General features: G+C 34.3%; 1 protein-coding gene across 3 annotated transcripts in view; it reads right to left on the reverse strand.

The window, feature by feature from the left end:
• Window positions 1–1,813: 1,813 nt before the first annotated feature.
• The window catches only part of LOC106876837 (transmembrane protein 254), an 80,758-nt gene continuing 65,204 nt past the window's right edge, over window positions 1,814–17,367 (reverse strand). For 2 of the 3 annotated variants that reach the window (XM_052967301.1, XM_089351073.1), the window contains 2 exons: window positions 14,932–14,991; window positions 6,527–6,766 (listed from right to left, as the gene is read on the reverse strand). In XM_052967301.1, coding sequence (XP_052823261.1) covers window positions 6,658–6,766; window positions 14,932–14,991 — 169 coding nt within the window. In that variant the 3' untranslated portion in view covers window positions 6,527–6,657. Of the gene's footprint in view, window positions 1,986–6,526; window positions 6,767–14,931; window positions 14,992–17,367 lie in introns of those variants that run through there. The other variant, XM_052967302.2, reaches the window with a different exon arrangement.

Genomic DNA, 17,367 nt, shown 5'->3' on the forward strand with positions numbered 1-17,367 from the left:
TAGCTGAAAATAGTACACCTAGTATTTTAAATATAATAAACACTTTGTTAGCACAATACTCATCTGGTTTATGAATCTCTACTTCAGTGAAGTAATTTAATTTAATTTAGTAAGATGGTAGATTGGCTGGCTCACTGTTAGAATGTTGGATACAATGACTGGCAAGATTTGTTCTAGCTTTCTGTGCCCTGAGGTCAACTTTGCTGTTCATGCATAAATAAAATACCATCGCTCAGTGGTTAGAGTGTTGGGTTCACAATCATGAGGTAATGAGTTTGATTCCCAAACCAGGTTGTGTGTTGTGTTCTTGAGCAAGACACTTTATTTCACATTGCTCCAGTTCACTCAGCTATAGAAATAAGTTTTGGCATCTCTGGTGCCAAATTGTATTGGCCTTTGCCTTTCTGTTGGCATGGAGAGAGGAGGCTAGTATGTATGGGCAACTACTGGTCTTCCATTACAACCTTGCCCAGACTTGTGCTTCGGAGGGGAACTTTCTAGGTGTGTACCATGGTCCTTCATGACTGGATGGGGTTTTTACCTTTTAAAATACCAGTCAAGTACTGCAGTCAATTTCTCTCCCTCATACATTTGATTACAATGTGTGGTGAGAATGGTCAGGAGGTGTGGATAGGGCAACCAATTATGGTATCTGCTTACACAGAACTGTAAAAGGTTTGAACAAGGAACTAACAACCTCTTAGTATAGCAAAACTAATAGGAAATTTTGGGGAGACAGATGTGCAGTACTACAGAAATGGGAATAAAAAGAATCAAAAGAGGATGATGCCTTCAGTGTGTGAGAGGAATTTGCTAAACACCACACACACACACACACAAAACAACAGGAATTAGATTTACAAAAAGTGCATCACAGTGAAACATGGGATTATGTACATGTTTGATCTGCTAGAAATAGCAGCTTAAATAAAGAAGGATATATTAGCCAATAGAATCCTTAATATACAAAAGAGGGATACCTCTGATCATATGTTTGATTGAAGATAGATACCAGCAACAGAATAGTATACTGCTGATACAGTAAGGTTGGTGGGATGGGCAACGAACATGCTAAATGTGAGGCAAGTTCCCTAAGTCAGTTGTAGATATTACTAGCGAGGTTTACACAGATATAGTGTGTAGATTGAGCAGCAATAATATGCATGACAACCCTTCCCTGCAACAACATACAGTGTGGTTGCTAATATAGTAAAGGTATAACATGGCCATTTACTGGCTCAGTGGACCACATTCAAAGGTTTGTGCACCATGAGCTGCATAATCATAAATCTAGATAACATGAGATTTTGAAAAGAATGGAATTAAGTTGGTTGGAGTTATTTTAACTGTCTTTTATTCAGAATTATGTGTAGCTAAGACTATTATCTAATGTCCTTCATAAAGATAGTAGGATATAATTTGAGGAAGATTTGATTGTTATTTCAAGCATGGCTAGGAACCCTCTAAATGTTTCATGATTTGATTGCAATAAAGTACTTCAGTTTCGATCATCTTTCTATCAGTCATTACAAATATATATTTATTTCTAACATAAAAAATATGAAGTATCAGTTGAGCATTGAAGCTGATGTAACTGACAACAACGAACAGACAAAGGAATGAAGATGATGCTATTATATAACTATGAAAGGTGATAATTGTTTCAAAAACTGATGAAGAGAGAAAATTAATTAATAAGCAACAACTAATAGTAAGAAATTAATTACCATTAGTGATAATGAATGTGCTTTGATTATCCAGGCAATAAATACTGATCCAGGTCAGTTACAAATAATACAGGGTGAACCAAAAGTAGCTATACACTTTGAAATTCGTTCATTTTATTACTTTTACACTCATTTATTACAATTATATTTAGGAAACACAGTTTAATCTCGTAAATGGTCGAAATGTCCTCCTTCAGCATGGGAACATTTATCAAATGTCCGAGAATACTGTAACACACAGCACATTATTCACGGTACCTGTAAAAAACAAATAAGTCAATTTTAAAAGTGTTTACCTACTTTTGGCCCACCCTGTATATTTCTATCCAATACAAATGATGATAACAATTATGCAATTTCTTGTCATGGTAAATAACATTAACAGTAATTTCAACAGGTCTGATGAGATGGTTGGTGATACCTTAATTAATTAATTACTGTATGGATTTACATAATATTTTTTATATCCACAAGCCAATGTACAAATTGGTGAAATGGTTCCACTAGCTACTGAAATAGTCATAACCTTAAAGGTTATGACCATTATGCAACACCAATATCATTCTTTTGTCTGTTTACTATATATATATATCATCATCATCATCGTTTAACGTCCGCTTTCCATGCTAGCATGGGTTGGACGATTTGACTGAGGACTGGTGAACCCGATGGCTGCACCAGGCTCCAAAAGAAAAAAGTGATGACAAAGGAAGAAATGATTATTAGAGGCTTCACTGAAGCTATAAGGTGTTATTCAGGTACTCAACTATATGAGTCCTCTGCATCTCATAACAGAAACAGCTGTAAGCTAATGAAGTTCATAAGATAATCATTTATTCTTTTGTCATCTCTTTTTCTTATTACCATTTCTTCATATTAACACTCTATACTTGTCTAACACACATTTTGAAACATACATTTATTGAGTTTTACACCAGGTTATTAGTCTTGCAATGGCCGAGTAAAATATTAAAATATAAATATATACTGTTTTGTGAAGTAAACAAACATTTCAGTCAGTTCAGATATGTTTGAGACATATTTGGCCTGTAAAAGGACAATTTTCACTTTGATTTGCTATGGACAAAATCTCTAATTAAAGGCAAAAGGTGTGAAACACAGCAACACCATTTCATAGCACCCTAGTTGACTAATATATGTATTCTAAGCTACTCATTCTATCATCAAAATTGGATACCAAGGGAAACAACTACGTAATGACTGAACACTCACTTCCTAAATAGAATTCAACCACCATACTGAAACAAAATATTTAAAGTGTTAAGTACCTTAATGTATGAACTATTTGTGAAATTTAAGCTTGTCTGCAGATCTAGTTGGTTTGGCTGCCAGCATTTCAAAAAAAGTTAATCGAAAATTTTAAAATTTGACACATTAATATTCTTTTCCAAGCTAAATTGCTGCAGTTATTTCACTTTTTGCAGAAAAATGTTTTTAAAAAAGTGATAGAGGTTTAAAGTTTGATCATTTTCACCCAGCCAGCAAGTAGGATTTGGAAGCTGTCATTTTGTGCAAGACTGCACATATTGTCAACATTCTGAAAATAGCATGTGATTTTATATGAAATGGTAAACAAATCAAATTCTGCTTAACGTACAACACATAACCCCTCATAACTTTTTTAAAATTTGGAATTTTCAAAAAATTTTTTTTGAAAATCTGTACTCTACACACAAGAATCCATACGATTATGCAAAAAAATGATTTAAGGCCTATTTAGTTGTTATTTTTAGCACATCTCATGACCAGGGTACAAGCAACAGTACACAGCGTCAATGCACGTGACATCGCATAGAATATATTTGTCAACACGTGCTTTCTCGCTGACAAAACAATTCTCATGTTTGGCTTGCTACTATGGAAACTGGCATGAATGTCTCTGTGGCTTACAATTGGCTAAAATTACCCAAAATTTTCAAACTTTAATTGCTAATAGCTCTTTATTTATTGGTTTATAGCAAAAATGATTTTCATGTCATTCATTAGCCTATAAAAGTGTATCATTACACTGAATATGAAATCAATTTGAACAGAATTGATGCTGGCAGCCAACCAACTAGATTTTTGTCTGCTACTCTTCAAAGGTCATTTTAACTACTTACATATATACAGAGTTGGAGTTTAACTATCTGTCACTAATTTATTTCTTATTTACAATAGATTAATTTTATGATGTTTATACACTAATTCTCTCTCTCTCTCTCTCTCTCTCTATATATATATATATTATTACAAATTTGAGATTTTACCAATAGAACCACAACACCTATTTCAGGATAACCTTATTGTATGGAAGAAAGTTATATCCAATAAAATGATATAAGCATTTAAAAAAACCTACTATAAAATACAATAAAATTATTTGAAAAAAATCTATATAACTTACCTGTTATTAGTCTGTGGGGAAAGAAGATATTTTTAATCAATGCTACACGTGTTTCTGCACAGGTGGTGACTTTATAAAGGCTATACCTAATACATAAATCCACCAGTACGTCCTCAGGCTATTTATCTTATTGTTATTTATTATTAACGGATCAAAGTTAAAAATACATATTGTAAGTCATATTAAATAGAAAAATAAGAATATGAAAACAAATATAATAAAATAAAAAATATAAATTACAAATATATTTTTTTTTGAAATTGAATTAAAAAATTTTTTTAAATTAAACACCTAAAATTACAATACTGATATATATATAAAATGCTAAACCTTATTTTTTGTTTATGCTATTCCCATAATACTTTGCGCATGACAGGGAGCAGCCATTTACACAGGGACGAGGAGTAAATATGTTGATAAGTATTCTTCCATTACTCTTTTACTCTTTTACTTGTTTCAGTCTTTTGACTGTGGCCATGCTGGAGCACCACCTTTAGTCGAGCAAATCGACCCCAGGACTTATTCTTTGGAAGCCTAGTACTTATTCTTTCGGTCTCTTTTGCCGAACCGCTAAGTTACGGGGACGTAAACACACCAGCATCGGTTGTCAAGCGATGTTCGGGGGACAAACACAGACATACAAACACATACACACATACATATATATATATACATATATACGACAGGCTTCTTTCAGTTTCCGTCTACCAAATCCACTCACAAGGCATTGGTCGGCCCGAGGCTATAGTTGAAGGCACTTGCCCAAGATGCCACGCAGTGGGACTGAACCCGGGACCATGTGGTTTGTAAGCAAGCTACTTACCACACAGCCACTCCTACGCCTAATCCACTCCTATGCCTAATGTTAATTTTTTTTGTTAATTTTTTTACTAGTTTTATTCAATAAATTTATAATGTATATAGAGGTTTTTACTAAATAATCTTTTTAAATACTATTAACTTATGTTTGACATAAAAAATGGTAATTTATACTTGTATAGATATGGATAAATCTTACACTAAATTATTAATTCCCGTAATGTTTATATAGATAGGTTGTAGGATTTGATGTGTTTATAATACAGTTGTTGAGGGTTTCCTTAGTTTTAGTATTTTCGATATATATTGGTATTGTAATTTTAGGTGTTTAATTTTTTTAATTTTTTAAAATTTGTTTAATTTTTAATTTTTCAAAAAATACATTTGTAATTTATATATTTTTATTTTATTATATTTGTATTCATATTCTTATTTTTCTATTTTATATGACTTATAATATGTATTTTTAACTTTGATCCGTTAATAATAATAACAATAAGATAAATAGCCTGAGGATGCACTGGTGAATTTATGTATTTGGTACAGCCTTTATAAACTCCCCACCAGCGCAGAAACATGTGTAGTGTTGATTAACCCATTACCTCCCATAAATCTATTAACTGGAATTTTTTTATGAAACTTTGATCATGCTGGAATGATCAAAATAACATTTTAAATAGAAATAAGCGAGATATTGGGTGAAAAATTAGCAAACCTCATTTGAATATCAGAGAAATATACCTAATAGCAAAAAGGTTAGATATGTGTAAATATTGACAGATAATTACGAAATTTGTAATTTTTAAGTGATCTCATATGAGGTCACTTGTAGGTAATGGGTTAAAAATATCTTCTTTCCCCACAGACTAATAACAGGTAAGTTATATAGATTTTTTCAAATAATTTTATTGTATTTTATAGTAGGTTTTTTAAATGCTTATATAATTGTATTGGATATAACTTTCTATGTGTATTCCATGCAATAAGGTTATCCTGAAATAAGAGTTGCGGTTCTATTTGGAAAATCCCAAATTTGTAATAATGTTATAAATGATACTGTTTACATTGCATTTGTAAAGTGTAAAATAGTAAATGTTCTGATAACCTGGAATACTTATTATTCCCTAGGATTTAAAAAATATTCATATATATATATATGTGTGTAGAGAGAGAGAGAGAGAAATAAATATAAAGATTTTATTAAACTTTCCACATTGTCAAAAGCTTTCTATTTTCTCTCTTTTTACCTTCTTTGATATTACAATACTTGAAGCAAACTACAACACTCTTATATATATATATATATATAATTTTTTTTTATTTGTGTTGTATTGATAATCATTATTTCATGTCTACTTTCCTTGTTGGTATGGGTTGGCTAAGTTCAAAATGTAAACATTTTCATAAAAAGCCAATATTTTTTAAAGTTTCTCATGATGTTTGTTCTCCACTAAATTAGACAGGATTCCTTTGTCACTCTCACCATCAAAAATGCAGAAATTAAATGGAGGAACAGATGCCAAAGAGAATGAAGAAATGTCTAGCACTCAATAACAACTAAAACAACTATAAATATGTTGTCAATGTCTCTTTATTGGTTGATTATTGATAAATTCATAATATTTATGAGGAATCAAATTATATAAAATATTTTTTATTTCAAAGACATATTTTGTACCAAGAATACATGAAGTTGGAAAATATTCAAGTGGATTTCTCTTTGATAGGTTTTAGATACTGCAAGCAGAAAAAACCATAGACAAACACCAATATGAACCAAGAGATTGTGTCAAGCAGATTCAGATTGTATCTCCTGGTAAAAAGAAGCAAAAATAAATTAATAGATATATCATCATCATCATCATCATTACCACCACCACTATCATCATTTAATGTCTGTTTTCCATGCTGGCATAGATTGAATAATCTGACAGGAACTGGCAAGCCACAGGATTGTGCTGAGCGCTATTGTCTGTTTCAGTATGGTTTCTATGGTTGGATACCATTCCTAATGCCAACCACTTTACAGAGTACCTTGGGTGCTTTATATATTGCACCAGCAGGGTCACCAAGTAACTTGTAAAACAAAGGACCCCCTCGACTGGGAAAGGGGAGTAGTGTTGAGGGAGGTGGCTTTGTGCCAGTTAATGAGAAAGTGAAGGTAAATTAGTGAAATAAGTATAGGTGTCTTGCTGTTAAGAAGGTACATGTCTAACCCAGTTGAAAAAGAGAGAACACGATGGTGCAAAGGTGTTAGGGTATACCCTCAAGTTACAGGAAGGTGAATATAAGGGAAGGCGTACAAAGGATTGGTCAGAGTGAATAGGTAGGGAAGTTTGTGGGGAAAAGGGAGTGCCAGGGATAAGGTCAGAGGTACATGGGAGTGGAAATGGTGGGAGACAGAGGTAATAGAAACTGTGATTGGAAATCCTCCATTTCTTTCTAGCTATCATATGCCCCCTGTGTTCACAGCCCACATTTCACTACCATGTTGCATTGCTGTTCATACACAAGCATCATAGAATCTATTTTTTTACTCTGAGAGAGAGAGGCCTTGTGTCACCAACAGAGATAATAACTCTCTGAACTTTTCCAGCTGGTTCTTACTTGTAAGCGTCCTAATGGGCATTCAAGGAAATCTATTTCCCATGAATTCTTATTGAGTATTGCTCCTGCACAACTGCCATACACAATATCTACTTTCTCTGTTAATCTTATTTCATTTCATCTCTTATATGTCCAGTTTGCACTGGGTTCATTATATGGAATTTCTACCAATAGCTTTTCTACATATCAATCGGGGCCAATTTCTTAAGGGATTAGTGGTTTATCTGTTTCCCTACTTATTAGAACTTTGGTTTTTGCTGAATTAACCTTAAAACTCTTTGATTTCAGGTTTTGCTTCCACACCTGGAATTTCTAATACAGCTTCAGATATTAGAGAAACTCCCAAGAACAACCAATCATAAACACTGCTGTTATGACCTAGTAGACTATAATAAAACATGACAATCTCTTCAGTGCTTGTGCCATGATAAAATACACTCTGTAAAGTAACTGGTGTTGGAAAGGGCATCCAGCCATAGAAACCATGCCAAAATGAAATGTACAAGGGAAATGGGATTCTCCAACCCATCTAAGAGGGCAGTATCTCTAAATAAGGGTTGACTGAAACTATAACAACCTCTGTGTGTGTGTTCATTCTCTTCTGTTTTTAATTATTTAAAATCTTCCTCTGAGGAAGGAACTGGTTTCTAACAGATACAAAGTTCTATCATTGGAATATAAATAACAAAAACGTTTTAATCTTGAGAAAAGTCTTGCATATTTTCACTGTTCTACTTATAGATTTATTTGTAATGTATGAGTTAGTTGATTGCTTTCTTTTTCTGAAAACCCTAGCTTATCCACATAATCACTTAGGTATTTATTCACAAAACCAAGTATACCAATTATAATAATTATTATTGGTATAAATTTATAATTTGGATGTAGAAGCTGGAGGTCTCAAAGCTGTTGTCCATAGTTATCCTCTTTCTCTTTGACTTTCAAAGAGATAGTCACATCCGCAGGACAGTTGACCTCTATGATGGTACATATTTTTCTTGTCTGTTCCAAACAATATCTGGTCCATTATGCTTTTACTTGACAAATGTTTTGATAAAAATGTTCCACCAGTATTCATTGTGTTGATGTTTGTATATGTATTCAATAACAAGGATTCCAGGACAGTCTTTTTCCTGAATCGTATTGTATATTGTTTTTGCGACATTATGTTGCATAAGGAGGGAGAGCATGCGTGTGTGTGTGTGTGTGTGCGCGCGTGCATGCATGCCTGAACAACCTTCTGATGAAAAATATCCACATGTTACATGGTTATAAGCATATGTCCACTTCGATACAGTTATAAAAATGAGACAATATGAAAGGAAAGAAAATCCATGCCATGAATAACTTTAAAATTTAACAGTAATAAACATTTGTTGGAATTTCTAAAGAACAGCATTGTCTCATTTAATATTAAATATAAACTGAAAGTTATTATTTCTATTGATAATAAGAGCTCTCTTTCGCTCTCTTTCCCACTCAGCGTGAAAGACATTGTATGATGCTTATCTAAGAACAGCAATGCCACACAGTATTGAGGCATGGGCCCTGAAGGCAGAGAGCATGTAAATACTAAAGAGGAATGAGACTAGTATGGATTTTGCTAGATTCCATTCTAAACACCTCTGTTATCTGCCCTCTCATATCTATCATCATACTACACTTACTATAGCCCCTATTTCACCCTTTCACTGCTCCTACACCTTGCTGATCATTCTGCTACTTTCTGATCTTTACTGTATGGATGTGCATATACAACAAAGTGCTAATGTATTGAGAGAAAAGCTAGGCATAAAAGGTATAAGATGTAGTGTGCAAGAGAGAACACTGCACTGGTTTGATCATGTGATGCATATGGATGAGGACAGCTGCTGATAGCTTAAAGTAGACGGAATTTGTGGAAGTGGGAGACCCATGAAGACATGGGACAAAGTTGTGAAGGCTTATTTCAAGATAGGAGATGATTGGTGATTTGCTGTGCTTGAGAAAATCCATTCATCACAATATCTTAACACCTCTGTTATCTGCTATCATTTTTAATGCCCTCTCATATCTACCATCATGCTACACTTACTATAGCCTTGCTGATCTGTACTCCTACATCTCCCACCTTAGCCCTTTCCTTACTGATATTTCCCATTAACTGCACCTCCACCATTGTTCATCTCTTGCTACATTTACCTCTACCTTCATGTCTAACCATCTATTACACAAGTTTGTATATTGTGCGAAGAAGAATCAGATATCTCACAGTTGTTTCATTGTCTGTAAAAAAATATTTTTTAACAAAAATGCTCAAACCTGAAATATTAGATTCCTTATCTAGTTGTGATATACAAACTTATCCAAATTAATGAGCTTCATTCTCTGATCTTTATTACAGGCAGACCACAGCCACCATCAATGCCAAAACCACTACAAATACCAAGATGACAATGATGATCACTATAACTACTGCCACCACCATTGCCGTCCCTCCATAGTTACCACCTTGTTTTCTCTGACTCTTATCGTTTTATCTTTAACTTGTGTCAATCATTAGACTGCGGCCATGCTGGGGTACCACCTTGAGGAATTTTAGTTGATCTAATTGACCCCCAGTACTTGTTTACTTTTTAGGCCTGGTACTTATTCTGTCAGTCTCTTTTGGTGAACTGCCAAGTTATGGGGAGATAAACACACCAACACTGGTTGTCAAGTGGTGGGGTGGGGTGGGGAGACAAACACAGACTCGAAGAGCCACACACACACACACACGTATATATGACAGGCTTCTTTCAGTTTCTGTCCACCAAATCCCTTCACAAGGCTTTGGTTGACCCATTCTTTTATTTGTTTCAGTCATTTGACTGTGGCCATGCTGGAACACCACCTTTAGTCAAAGAAATCAACCCTCAGGACTTATTCTTTGTAAGTCTAGTACTTATTCTATTATTCTTTTTGCTGAACTGCTAAGTTACAGGGACATAATCACACCAACATTGGTTGTCGAGCGATGGTAGGGGGACAAACACAGACACACAAACATATTCATATATATATATATATGTATATATATAGATACGACGGGCTTCTTTCAGTTTCCGTCTACCAAATCCACTCACAAGGCTTTGGTCAGCCTGAGGCTATAGTAGAAGACACTTGCCCAAGGTGCCACACAGAGGGACTGAACCTGGAACCATGTGGTTGGAAAGCAAGCTCCTTATTACACAACCATGCCATTATTATTTTACTTGTTTCAGTAATTTGACTGCGGCCATGCTGGAGCATTGCCTTTAGTCAAGCAAATTGACTCCAGGACTTATTCTTTGTAAGCCTAGTACTTATTCTATCGGCCTCTTTTGCTGAAGTGCTAAGTTATGGGGACGTAAACACACCAGCATTGGTTGTCAAGTGATGTTGGGGGGAACAAACACAGATACACACACATATATATATATACATATACGATGGGCTTCTTTCAGTTTCCATCTACCACATCCACTTAGTCAGCACAAGGCTATAGCAGAAGACACTTGCCTAGGGTGCCATACAGTGGGTCTGAACCCGGAACCATGTGGTTGGTAAGCAAGCTACTTACCACACAGCCACTCCTGCGCCATTGTTTACCTTTTTAAAAAAATCTTGTAGTCATCAACATGCAGAGAAGTTAGATCAAGGATATGCACAACAATGTGAAAACAAAGAAGATTTTAGAATTTACTAAGTTTGAACTGCAACCGGAGATAACAGTCACTATAGCAAGGTTAGTCATTAACAACCTATTTAGGGGGGAAAAATTTAACTTGCCTTACTACTGCATAAAGCGCACCCATACCTTCTTAATAACAAAGAGTGATATACTGAAAAGTGAGATTTTTCACTTAGTAAACTGGAAACTGACACTATGATGTCTGGACTGAATCATCCCAAGCTTGAGAGTATTTTATATTCTTTGTCAATCAAATTAATGTATGCAACATAAAAAGCAAGAATGCAGCAGAAAGAGAAGCTTGTGACACAACTATATCATCATTATCAGAATAGATAATAGACTGAAATAAGCTGGACAGAAGTGGATAAAACCTTAAGAACTTTTATACTATGACTAATTAGTGAAGGAATTAAGTGTAGTAGCTAATAAGATGGTATTGTGGCAACCACAGTTTGATTTTGTGATGCAACCTTTCATCAAACAACATAGTGAAATTACTTTTTTTAAAATTTCTAATGTCACTATTTTTATAAGTTAATTGCTACAAATTGCTGATAATCATTTACTCATTAACAACACATCTAGTGATAATGCTCTTCTGTAATTTATTTTATGGCATTGCAATATCTTTTTTCCTTAGCGGGTCATAAACACCTGGAGACTTTTGTGCAATATATAATTCATATGTACTTTGTTCACATTAATTGTTTTCACAAGTTTACATTGTGTAAGATGTGTAACAACAATCTGTAATAATACATGTTGTACATGTATTATTGTACATGTTCATACACTTCAAACATCATACTGGAAATCCTAATTGTTTATGTTTTTCCCATCATATAGGTCCAATCTATGTAGTTTAAACTTCTAGTAGATTGTATCTGACTGGTTGATGAGTTGTTTTGATGTCCACAAAATGATATTACAAAATTATCACAACTAATACGAATGTTGGTAAAAAAAAATCTGAGGAGTGGCTGTGTGGTAAGTAGCTTGCTTACCAACCACATGGTTCCGGGTTCAGTCCCACTGCGTGGCATCTTGGGCAAGTGTCTTCTACTATAGCCTCAGGCCGACCAAAGCCTTGTGAGTGGATTTGGTAGACGGAGACTGAAAGAAGCCCGTCGTATATATGTATATATTTATATATATATGTATGTGTGTGTGTGTTTGTGTGTCTGTGTTTGTCCCCCCCAACATCGCTTGACAACTGATGCTGGTATGTTTACGTCCCCGTAACTTAGCAGTTCGGCAAAAGAGACCGATAGAATAAGTACTAGGCTTCCAAAGAATAAGTCCTGGGGTCGATTTGCTCGACTAAAGGCAGTGCTCCAGCATGGCCACAGTCAAAAGACTGAAACAAGTAAAAGAGTAAAAAGAGCAAAGAGTAAACAACATATTTACAAACTATTGAATGTAAAGTTGTTTTGGTAAAAAATAATGTGTTTCCACTTGATACATATATCTTTGTCAAGTGATCTTTTTTTTGGTTACTAGGACACTCTTGTCACAAATATTTATTGTAATGCCAGAAGAAACAGCTACAAAAGTAATTGCTAACAGCAGGCTAGTAACAAAATTCAAATTTTGTTGTGCAGTGGCATCCAGAAGTTAATAGATGCACTATTTTAAGAGAAGGATTCACATAATAACACTCTGCTTTTCTACTTAGATTCTAAAGAGAGGAGCCTGATTAATCATATTATTTAAATTTACAGTATCATTTTCAATCAACTGTTGCCATATAATATTTGATAGAAACCCAATAATAAAGGCATTTTGGATATATATTAGATTTAGAATATTATTAACTACATTCTTCTAAGAACCAGAAGAAATAGTCTAATACTTCACCGTTCTTCTAGCACTTAAAATGGTAATTAAACAGACAGACATTCAGAGATTTTAGGATACTTGGTGACTTCTATGTTTGTTATGTATTATATAGTGGAGGCGCAATGGCCCAGTGGTTAGGGCAGCAGACTCGTGGTCATAGGATCGCGGTTTCGATTCCCAGACCGGGCGTTGTGAGTGTTTATTGAGCAAAAACACCTAAAAAGCTCCACGAGGCTCCGGCAGGGGATTGTGGCGAACCCTGCTGTACTCTTTCACCACAACTTTCTCTCACTCTTACTTCCTGTTTCTGTTGTGCCTGTAAATCAAAGGGTCAGCCTTGTCACACTGTGTCACGCTGAATATCTCCGAGAACTACGTTAAGGGTAGACGTGTCTGTGGAGTGCTCAGGCACTTGCACGTTAATTTCACAAACAGGCTGTTCTGTTGATCAGATCAACTGGAACCCTCAACGTCGTAAGCGACGGAGTGCCAACAACAACAAATGTATTATATATGTATTAATAGATTTTATGACTGTGTTTACAGTAGGAAGCCCTTCCTTTGTCAAATGTTTTGAAAATGTATTGAACTAATCAGTTAAAAGAACTTCCAGATCCGGATCAGAGTGCAGCAATAAAAAAGAAAAGAAAATACTATAAAAACTTTTTCTGGCGTATTTTATAATGATATCCTTTAACAAAATTAGAACATCAGGTGTGATATTTTTATATAAAAAACTGTATTGGCTGAAATGTAAACAATAATTATGAATAAAAAAAAACATGGTGTACATGTTATTTAAACTTAAAAATGGAAACAAAATTACGTACTTAAAATAGTGTGATAAAACATTTTAACAGCGAATAATATAACAGCTTCATTGTTATCTTTGTTATCTAAATGTGTTTTTATTACAGGAAGGAAAAATTTGGATGATGACATAGCTGTGTGATTTAGAAGTTCACTTTACAACATCATAGTTTTGTTGGTGTGATTAAAATTAAAAATATACTGTCATTATCAAATTAAAATTGGTTTTCTGGAAAAATCACGTTTGTTTGATCTCTACAATGTCAACTTCACTGCAGACACCCTTGCCTTCTTCATCATTATAATTCAAAAGGCAATATAGATATAATTTGCATTTTTTTTTGTTTCATTTAAGATTTATAAACTTGTTCAGAATATTTTATACAGCAATTATAAACACAAGTAAGTGCATATTATACACAAGAAATGTTTTTTCCAGGATTTCATTCTCAATAATTAGTGGTACATTTTCTATAGGAGTCTATATTATACATGAATAAGTACCTTAATTAAATTCATAAATGCAAAATCACACTAATATCGTCATCATTTTCTATATCTGAGTTTCCATACTAGCAATATTTGGATAAAGGCTTATTGAGGTAGTATTTTACTGCTGAATGCTCTTTGTTACCAATTGTTGTCACATTTTCAAATAAAATATTTTCATTATAGTGATCTTCACAAACAGAGTGTAGAAGCACAGAACATTTTGTTTACAGGAGAAATAAACATATCACCTTTTTACCTGAAACAGTGTCATGCACATTTTTTTCTGTCAGTAAACTTAAATCATTTGCTTGGTTGTTTTCATGGTTCTGTGGTCAAATAGGACTAAGAGAATATTTTCAGCGATGAGTGCTGAAGTGGGACAAACACTGTAATTTTCAACTAGATAGGCTGAAATAGGTACTATAGTGATACCTAGTTCATAATTTGAATTTATAATTCATGGTAAGCAAAAATCTATAGTTCCTAGTAAACAAAAATGATAGTAAAAGATAAATGCAATAAAATAGTTACCGTACCTTGTCAAAATCAGACAGTATAGGGATTCAGTGGTGTGAGTGAAACAGGTAAATGCAACACTAAAAGAAGATATTTGAAATACAAGTAAGAAATTTTATCATCTTTTAATAATGGAAAATAATTATTTGATTTATTTAACATGGAGAAAAATAAAAGTAAAGCTGGACAAACAGAACATTATTGTAATCTTTCTTAGAAATTTTGTCTCTAACACAGTAAGGATTTTATAGGAAAGACTACATTTCTTGTTTGAGTGTCTAAAGCAGAGTTTACAGCAACTTGGAGACAATATCCTTGTATACAAGTCAGTGATAATTCTCTCTTTCACTGCTGACAAAGCTGAGGCCATCCTGTTCCACCAGTTTTAACCTATGAATGTGAATGTGTCAAGAGTTGTCAACACATTTATAACCTCCAATTGTAATTAAAAATATCCAGAGTTAATGATGGATGAATCAGTAGGGTGAAAGGCTTCCAGACAAAAATTGCTGAGTTGTGTTCATGGCAAGCGTACTTAACAAAGCAACTGTGGTCCAACCCAGCCTGATGTCAATAGGTACCATATGGTATAATCAACCGAATAGTATATGAAGCAGTAACACTGTAAAATAGTTACCCAATCCAACCTGATGCTAATAGGTACCATTGTCTTTTGTTAACTAATAATGTTGAGTTTAGCTGTTTTTTTCTTTTTATTAGTTTGACCTGGAAAGCTGGGCTGTACCCACAATGTAAAGGAAGAAACTGTGCCCATCATTTTCATGCTCTCCAAGACCATTAACATTGGTCAAGTCAATGTATGCAAAAAAAGTATAAAAGGGAATTCTTGGGGGACCAACATTCTAGACGAAAAAGGATTGGGAAAGAGATAGACACAGTTTGTATTACAAGGGGAGAAGAGGTAAGTGAGTCAGGAGTGCCTAAGTGGAGATAGCACAAAACTAGCCAACTTAGAGAAACATAGAGAAATATAACAGTAGTACAAAAAGTAGAGAGAGGAAACATCTTATCATCATCATCATCATCATCACCATTCTATGCTGCCATAGTTCAACTGGCACTACACAATTTTCTGTGTTGATGTCTCCCTTCTTCATTAGTTCTTTATGCTTAAATTTTAACTGCATGTTTACCAACACATATTTCATCACTGCACTTCTCACCATGTATTTAGTATGCCCATACATCTCAGCTCTGCATGTCTAACCACACAAATCAATCTCTTTCTTTAGTTTCACATAGTCCCTAATGACCAATTTCTCTCAGCATGCCACATTAATGCTCATCACATCACTAAATAATGAAAGCAGTTGATATATCAAACCTATTTGAGATATCTGAAATATTCTAGTATATATATATATATATATATATATATATATATTCCGTTTATATATTTGTTTTGCAAGATTCTTGATGTGAAATCGTGTGTTGAAACAGATATTGTTGTATTTGGGGATGGTCATGTTGCCAGTTTAGCCAATAAAAACACATGCACGATATATTTGGTGTTAATTTGCTTCAGCTTCATATTACATTAATCGTATTTTGGCCAGAGTTCTTTCATCACACTTCTGTGACCTCATCAGAAAGAAGAAAGCAAAGGACCACTGATGAGGTCACAGAAGTGTGACGAAAGAACTCTGGTCGAAATACAATTAATGTAATATAAAGCTGAAGCAAATTAACACCAAATATATAGTATGTGTGTTTTTATTGGCTAAACTGGCAACATGACCATCCCTACATTATTGAACGCACACGTCCTTTTTTGCAAGTAAGTCTACTATTATTCTGACGTGACTATCTTTCTTTCTATCTATCTATCTATCTATCTATCTATCTATCTATCTATCTTTTTATCTATTTATCTATCTGTCTTCCTCTATCTTCCTATCTACCCCTCTGTCCTGGCCTCTACTTCACTGCTTCTGTCCCTTCCTCCTTGTTCCACTTCCTCCCTCCACCATCCTCTCTGCTCTCGTGTGACCTGTGGTCAACTTTCTTTTCACTCCAGCCGCTGTGAAGGCAAGACAAACTACTAGCGTTCTACCTCAGATTTGCGTTTGGCCGTACGGCTTTTGAATGTTGTTTTCACTGTCCAATTTTTCCTGTCTTGGTTTGTGTTTGCCACCTTGGAATCCTCTGTGTAGTGGGTTGATCCACTACTCAGGAAGAGACTATTCTAGAGTACGTTCTGTCTTATCTTCGAAACGTCTAGATAGAATAGAGACAGCTGATGAAGGGATATTCCAAGTGGCTTTCCGTTTTCCTATGTGTTCGTTCCGTTGTCTGTAGTTCATTGTTCTAACGTCCTGTACCCTGATATGCATATATATACACATGTAGATGTAAGTATGTACATATATGTGTGTATACATGTATATATATTCCTTGTATTATATATATATATATATATATATATATATATATAT

This window comes from Octopus bimaculoides, chromosome 4, assembly GCF_046866305.1.
Source record: "Octopus bimaculoides isolate indiv1 chromosome 4, ASM4686630v1, whole genome shotgun sequence".
Classification (NCBI taxonomy): Eukaryota; Metazoa; Mollusca; class Cephalopoda; order Octopoda; family Octopodidae; genus Octopus; species Octopus bimaculoides.